The following is an 8,478-nucleotide window of genomic DNA, read 5'->3' as shown; positions in this document are numbered from 1 at the left end:
TACATGTTTATATATATATTATGTATATGAATATATATATATATATATATATGTGTGTGTGTGTTTCTGTCTCTGTCTCTGTCTCTCTGTCTCTCTCTCTGTGTATGTATATGTGTGTGTGTGTGTGTGTATGTGTATGTATATATATATATGTATGTAATTGTATATGATGTTTATATATGGAATTATATAGAAGTATATATTACCAACTAAATTTTCAGCATGTGCAACATACCAAATGAAACTGCTGAATATTATTGATCTGGAAAACCGGCAGATACGTTTGTAACTGTTAGTTAGAGAAATTATTGCCTTGGTCACGCCTTTTTAGTGTGTATATGTCGAAGTTTTTATTGCTATATTATAGTTTTAAAGTTTAAAAACTGTTGCGTATGTTTATATCGACATTGAAGATGCTGCGAATCACGGTCCCTGTTCGTGAATGTTCGTATGTTATTGTATGTCTACACCATTCCACCTGAATTTGGTTCTTTAAACGCACGCATAAACTCATTTGTATTGATTTTTCATAAACTTGTCAGTTCAAACACACATATGTACATCACTATTGCGTGTCTGATGCATGCATTCGTTTGTTAACGACGTGCTTCGATGACGAACACAAAATTATATAGCGCTTTTAGTTATTAGAACAATATCACTTATCATACATACGCAAGTCTACGCCCTACTGCAGCGTAGTATGAGTATACACGTATTTTATTTGTTTTATAGATTTACAACATAGATTTGCACGTTTAGTTTTTGTGTTAGTGTGTTGTCTGTTGTGACGCTTCATCCTGCCATCGTCCAATTCTGGTCAGGGGAACTGCTACTAAAATATATCAGTCTGCGCCCGTGTTCAATTTTGTGCTAGTACGTTTGTATGCACATGGGTTAGTGCGTCTGGTTTATATACGCACTTTCTTATTGCCTATCACGAACACACCTGCATTTAGTATAATTCAACTCTCTATCCTACCTACTAGATTCTTTATCCACCCTGGATCATAGCATACATGTGTCTGTTCTAACGCGTACTCCCAAGACCAGGCATCGAGTGAGGGTTACATACGCACATCTATACGTTGGCCACTCACGAACAAGCATGCTCCAGCACTTTTCATATCGACCATCGCAACCGCACAAATATCAGCGTAAACCCTCTCGTCCATTCACATACTCCCCCCTTTCCCCTATCTCCTCCCCTCACAGAGCGTACGGGTGTCTGCTGCAGCACATACTGCAAGACCAGGTCAAACGCAGTCTCACCTATGTGCCGCCGATGCTGTTCTCGCTGTTGCAGGACTGCGCCGCTGTTTCTGGCATCAGCAGTCGCTTCCAGAGTGTGCTGGCCCTAGAACAGTACACCAAGCTACTGTCGCAGCGGGCGGGTGCTGAGCGCCTGCCCTGGTTGGACAAGGTCAGGACGGCTCTGCTGGACTTGCTCAGCGACGGCGCCCCCGCTTACGTGACCAATCCGAGGTAGGCGTGGTGTGAGTAGACGAAGATGGGTGTACATTAGGGTGGGTGGATCCGGAATTAGAGTGGTGGAGTGGGTTTTGATTTTAAACCAGTATAAATGCAGAATCTGTTTGAGGTAGGCCCACATGGTGTTGGTGAGAATAACATAAGCTGTTATAGCATAGATGAAGGGTATATGTTTGCCAACGGTATGTATTCTAGCACGGGTAGCACTCGTATGCACGAACAAGCTATTCTCATACACTTACATTTAAACGTATATATATTGAAGTATCGTTTCATTATATATGCCGTACTATGGCCTCAAACTAATCCATTCTAAAACTGCTACTTGTGGGTTAATTTGGCTCTGGGCGTATGAGTCGGCAGACGCACGCTCGAGGCATGTTCCATTTGCAGCACTGCCTCATCACTGTAGAAGTTATTTCAATATTGAAAGGTTCAGCTTACAAACAAACCAAGCCATCAACACGTTCATTCTCATATCTAGAGACTGGTTCAGAGAATTGTTTTATACAAAGCTTAGCTAGTTCCGATTATGAAAGCCAGTACGCGCTGTAGCCGTGTCGTTTCTACCTGTTTTGATTAATAGGGTTTTAGAGGTTGTGTTCACGGTTCTATATGTCTGAGTACAACTTTGCCATCGCATTGTATCTGACACTTAACTCAAATCCGGACAGATTACACGACGATCCAGACAACAGGCAACCCCTCTCCGAGAGGGGCAATAATCTCTGGAAACGGATGTCCTTGTATGTTGTCGTGCTCTATGCGAATGTATATTGTTTTTTTAAGCTGTTTACTCTATGAGATTCTATGACTTTGTATATGTCTTCCGTGTCGTGCCGTATATCTCTGCACAACTAAGCGTCGCATCACATTGGTCTGCCATCTGCCCGACCAGTGGGCATTTTTATTTTTATTATATTCACAATGCCGTTGATACGTACACACTCACACACGCACGCACGCACACACGCACATACACACACACACACACACACACACCATATATATATATATATATAATGTGTGTGTGTGTGTGTGTGTATCTGTATGTATATAGGTTTGTGTGTATGTATGTATGTACATACGTAGGTATATATATATATATATATATTGACACCTATCTGCTATTATCTACGCACAGCCAAACGACGCACGACAATAATCTGCCATCAGCCACGGACTGTGCAAAGCCTGAAGAAGACTCGTCTTTGAGGAGGAGGTCTGCTGACCTGGACAACGTGATGTCAAATGAAGTGCGCCATGTCAGTTTACAGGACTCGAAGGAGCAGAATGGTTCAAGTATGTGTGTGAAGTGTGGTGTATGCGTGATGTCTTGCCATTCCATGTAATTACCCCTCACCGCCCCGTCTCGTTTTTTTCCTTCTTTTTTTTGAAATGATTGCCTGTATGTTCACGTTTTATATGTGATGTCCATTGCCGGTTATTGGCGTATATATGGGTATATTCCCTTTTGTTTATATTTTATTACCTTCCATAATCACATATGAATTAACATCTATCTATGTTTTATATCCTTCCATATTCATATATGAATTCTCCTTTATTTATGTTTAATATCCTTCCATATTCGTATATGAATTCCCATTTATTTATAATTTATATCCTTCCATATTCATATATGTGATCCCATTTATTTATGTTTTATATCCTTCTATATTCATATTTGAATTCCCATTTCTCTATGTTTTGAAACCTTCCTTCTTCCTATATGAATTTCCATTTTATTACGTCTTATATCCTTCTATATTCATATATGAATTCCCATATATCTATGTTTTATACTCTTCCATATTCTTATATGAATTCCCATTTTTCTATGTTTAATATCCTTCAATATTATTATATGATTTCCTATTTATTATGTTTTATATCCTCCCATATTCATATATGAATTCACATTTAACTGTTTTATATTCTTCCATATTCATAAATAAATTTACATTTATATATGCTTTATATCCTTCCGTATTCATATATCAATCCCATTTTAATTGTGTTTTATATCCTTACATGTGCATATATGATTTCCCATTTTATTTATATTTTATACCCTTCCATATTCATATATCAATTCCCATTCATCCATGTTACATGCTTCATTTATCCGCTCGCTTGTGTGAGCTCAGCGATTCCTCATCTGGGAGAGTCGATTAAGTACATTATATACTCACGCATAGAACGTGTGAACATCCACTCTCGTATTTTGCCACGTGAACCTAAAATTGTTTTCGAACCCGAGTCCTCATTACCACTGCCTCAGATATAAACTTTACTTAGGCAATACTTGTACTAAAACTAATTTTGTACTCAATGCCACTACTCTCATAGTTTTATCTTATACCCCATGTCTGTACTGCCAGATATCTTGTAGCATATTAATGAAATTGTTAAATAGAAACCCTAGATCCCTTATCGTTGCTAAGATCAGAAGTTATCCTCAAAATCATCGACCAGTGCACCTTGCATGCATCTCGTGTCAGCGAAAAGCTTACATCCCTCGAAGTGGTTGTCATGCTGCCCGTGTACGATTGTAAGCTACGCTGCACCACATAGGCACGGGAATTCTTAACAGACATATGTATCCAGTGGTCTGTGTACGTTTGGTGCAAGGATCACGGTCCATGGATAACCCTGATCGTATGGGCTCGTATACTCGCAAAGACTGGCCATGGTATCTACTCAAGAATAGGCACGCAGACAGAATGAAAAGTCCTGTTGTTTGAGATTCTAACGCATACACCTATATACATAGATATATATATATATATATATATATTCAAGTACGTATATTCTTGCCGTGAACATCTATAGGAGACTCCATCTTAGGAGGACTGCGTGGCGCTTTCTCGCGGTCCTTCTCTACACTGTTCGACCGAGTAGCCGGCAACGAGAAAATCACGTCTGTTCCCTTGGATTTGCATGAAGAACACGGCATAGTCAGAAGTATGTGCATTTGTAGTGATGTGTATGTGTGTATGTGTGAGCGTTTGGATTTGTGCTTATGTGTGTTGAAAGTTGTGTCACATGTATTGATACATACACGTACCATGCGTGTGGATGAAACTGTGGCAATCACACGGTCTTTTCTCATTTCTTGAGACTGCATCAAAAGCACAGTATAGTCAAAGACACGTGCCGCTGTGAGTGTGTAGATGGGCGCTTGAGTATGCGCGTGTGCGTGTGTGCATGGATATGCGTGTCGTGTTGTTGTGTTTAGATGGGGAATGTGGTGGCTGTTTATTGGATTGCACGACGAAAGTGACATGGCCAAGATTAAGTTTGAGAATCAATATATGTTCGTGCGTGTGCATGCGCAAGAATGGATGTTTCCATAGTACGCATCAATTTGTTCAGGAAGGCCGGCATTCATACTGCAGGACATCACCCAAGCTACGTATATTACAGGGCTTGAGGCGACTGATTGATCTAGCCGACGAACGTATATATAAAGTATATATATATACATACCTATATTCGAATTCAATCTTCTACACTAGATAGGTACATTCACACCTATACAGACATCGCATATCGACATATGTTTCCCTAAAGGTGTATCTGGTCAAATAAACCCATCTGCTGCCCTCATCAGCCATCCTCGCAGCCACCATACAAGCGCTGTGTGCCACCTTATCCGCTAAATTAGTAACAAAGAGTTTGAGAACGGATACGGCCGAGGAAATCGCCATGGCGCGGGACTTAACTAGCGAATGCTGTGATTTGGTGATGTCTGTCGATCGGTTGTGGCACCTAGATACGATGGGTATGTCTCGTGCGCTGCTATTATTTATAGTATGTGTGTTCACACCAACCAACTGCCTTCCCAGTGTGTTCACACCAACTGCCGTGACAGTGTGTGCGTAGTCAGCAGTGTTTGTCCTACTATGCATGTCAGTGGGTGGTTATTCTCCCAACTTGCATGCCAGCGTCTTCCTTCCAAAAATTGGAGTCAGTGTCTGTGTCGTTCCCAGTATAATAGCTATTCTACTTCCCAAACTTGTGTGGTAGCAATCGCGAGCGTGTCAAGTGTTTTGTGCTGTGACGCTTGGCGGCGGTAGGTAGCTTCTTGGGCTTACCACAGATTGAGTCATCGTAGTAGAGGAAAGTACCTTTTTTTCCCTTTTTTTTTCTGAGTGGTTTTCCATCATATTGCTTGTGTGACCTTAAGTCCTGAACAGAGTTCTCATCCTCCTTGTTTGTTTAACACTACATACGAACCCGCACAGACGCGATTGAAGACATGTACAACCCTGAAGCCGGGCCCCGGATACGACGAAACGAGATCGCCAACCCCATAGTCCGAACATCATCGCAAAACAACAACAACAATAACAACAATAACAACAACGTACACTCCCAGACCTCCATGACCCATTCCCACGGCGGTGGCGACCAGCAGCACCACGATCAATTCAACGGCCAGCGCAACGCGCCACAGCGTGCCATGGGGCACGCCCAATCCCACGTACAGCCGCGCCCGCGCGTGCAGTCGCAGTCGCACGCACCAGCGCCGCCGCAGCCACACCACAGCGGCAGCACCACACAGCTACAGCAGTATGCGCACTTACAGCACCAGCCACACGCGCAGGCGGATGTGGCGTCAGCGCCAGAGCTGCTGTTTACCGCGCCGCCGAGGCAATCGACGCTGGTGAATATGCCGAGCTACGACGCCAATGGAGCGCTGAAGCCAGCGCCACGGGTGGCAGCCAGACCAGACAGCACGCTGGTGGCAGCGCCCAGGCCTCAGGCCAAGCCCAGGGGCGCTACGGCCAGCACGCAGCACACGCCACAACTGGCGACGCTGAGTCCCAGGCATAGTAGAGAACATGTGGATTCCAATCGCATCCAGCCGCAAAATCTGATCGCGCCGATTGCGTCGCCGCGAGAGAATATTAACGACGCACGGCCGCAGTCGTTTAAGCGGCGCTCAGAGGGGTTTAGCCAATCGGTAGGTAGCTCTAATTTTAGAATGTAACTCGCATACGGCGCGTACTGATATCGTGTTCGTCATGAGATTTGACTGTATTTATCTTGTCCCGTCAATTCGTAGGCTAGGTTGTGATGTTGAATGTTAGTTGGAAAACAGGCACGCCACACACCGAAAGCTCTAAAGATTCACCCGTTCGTGTGTGTTCTTCGTGTCCCTGGTTTTGCCCTCAACTCACATACCGGATGCGTGACTATGCTGTCTACATTCAAGGCGTTTAAAATCTACATGCGCACAATATGTAAATAACTAACCTACATACGTATAATTATATACATATAATACATGTCCAGTTATATTAAGCATTCAACACGTTTCTGGCATGTCTGCATCCACGTTTTCAGTCTACATACGTACAACGTCAACAACTGACCTGCATATCAAGCATCCAAATACATTTCGAGTTTATATGCTATCAAAACGTTACTACCAACTGACCCACATATTAAGATTCAGTACATTACTAGTTTACATGCATGCAAAACGGTACTACCAACAGACTCGCATATTAACATTCAGTACATTACTAGTTTACATGCATGCAAAACGTTACTAACACAGACCTACACATTGAACATGCAACACATGACTAGTTACCAGGCATACAAACCGATGCCAACTAATCTACATCCACTACGTCATCAAATCACTGACCCACAACGCGGTACCCTCTCCCACACAGTCCACATCCGCACGTCCCTTCTCGTCGTACTTCCCGGATGGTCAGACCAACCTGCCCCCACCGCCGCCGTCCGAGCGCAGCAACGAGCTGACTGTGACGTACTCACAGAACTTAGCCAATCTGCACGCGGAAGCCGGCGGCGACTATTCCGGCAAGGGGGGAATGAGTGGGTCGTCTGGCGCGCTCAGAAGCGCGTCGGGTGAGTTCGGCAGTCGACTGAGTGTCATGTCGGCGGTGGGATCGCACACACAACTGAGCAAATTGGGTATGTGTGAGGGTGGGGTTAGGGGTTTGGAATAGGGAGAGGTGTCGAGGTAGATGGTGGGTGTGAGTGAGTGTGTTGGGGTCGACAGTGTCTCTGCACACGGTATTCGTGATAGCACTTATTTTTTAGTATCAGTTAGTGATTGTTTTTAATTTATAAGTATATCTTGCCTATTGATTTTAATATGAAATCAATGGGGAGTCAATATATCTTATCTTGCCAACAATATATATATAAGTATATTTATATATATATATATATGTGTGTGTGTGTGTGTGTGTGTTGTGTGTGTATATATATACCATTTCCTTGTATATCATGCTGTGTGCTTATGCCTTCTTTCTCCCTTACTACAGCGCCCACCAGAAGATCGCTACGCGGAATGGATGATGCCGCAAGCAGTCTGCATTCGGCGAGTGAGGTATGCCTAGCTTCTCGTCTGTATAGTGTTTTCAACTGATCTGTCCTGATGTCATGTGCTTCATACTACAAATCGTCAGCTATATATCCACAACGTGTTTTTTTTTGAGCTGATTCGTACCGAATATCATGAGCCTGGTATTATAATATACAAGCTCTGTTTTTGAACCATCGATCGAGTAGATACAAAAATACACCTTTCGTCGGAACCTTATCCACATACAGGATATGCTGTTTGTAGGCTTGCAGAAGATTGTCGCGAACGTAGGAACACGGGAATACGAAAAGGTATGACAAGCTATTATAGTGTCAGTAATTGGGACATTGCTATTATAGTTCAGTGATTGGGCCATTGCTATTTTGAGCGTCAGTGATTGGGACATTGCTATCATGGCGTCAGTGATTGGGCCATTGCTATTATAGCGTCGGTGATTAGGACATTGCTATTATAGTGTCAGTGATTGGGACATTGCTATTAGAGCTTCAGTGTTTGGGGCATTGCTATTATAGTGTCAGTGATTGGGGCATTGCTATTATAGCGTCAGTGTTTGGGCCATTGCTATTATAGTGTCAGTGTTTGGGCCATTGCTATTATTAGCGTCAGTGATT

The 8,478-nt window shown here is 43.0% G+C and overlaps 1 protein-coding gene across 1 annotated transcript in view; it reads left to right on the top strand.

Annotated features, from left to right (window-relative positions):
* Nucleotides 1-1,108: 1,108 nt before the first annotated feature.
* SARC_09992 (hypothetical protein) overlaps nt 1,109-8,478 on the top strand; it is a gene marked incomplete at its 5' end in the record, with an annotated part of 15,774 nt that continues 8,404 nt past the window's right edge. The window contains 9 exons of the mRNA XM_014295975.1: nt 1,109-1,485; nt 2,166-2,237; nt 2,636-2,793; nt 4,327-4,458; nt 5,108-5,278; nt 5,742-6,463; nt 7,185-7,449; nt 7,806-7,870; nt 8,095-8,157. Coding sequence (XP_014151450.1) covers nt 1,109-1,485; nt 2,166-2,237; nt 2,636-2,793; nt 4,327-4,458; nt 5,108-5,278; nt 5,742-6,463; nt 7,185-7,449; nt 7,806-7,870; nt 8,095-8,157 — 2,025 coding nt within the window. The remainder of the gene's footprint in view (nt 1,486-2,165; nt 2,238-2,635; nt 2,794-4,326; nt 4,459-5,107; nt 5,279-5,741; nt 6,464-7,184; nt 7,450-7,805; nt 7,871-8,094; nt 8,158-8,478) is intronic.

Source organism: Sphaeroforma arctica (assembly GCF_001186125.1).
Source record: "Sphaeroforma arctica JP610 unplaced genomic scaffold supercont1.1103, whole genome shotgun sequence".
Taxonomy (NCBI): domain Eukaryota; class Ichthyosporea; order Ichthyophonida; genus Sphaeroforma; species Sphaeroforma arctica.
This window is presented reverse-complemented; position numbering and strand designations above follow the sequence as displayed.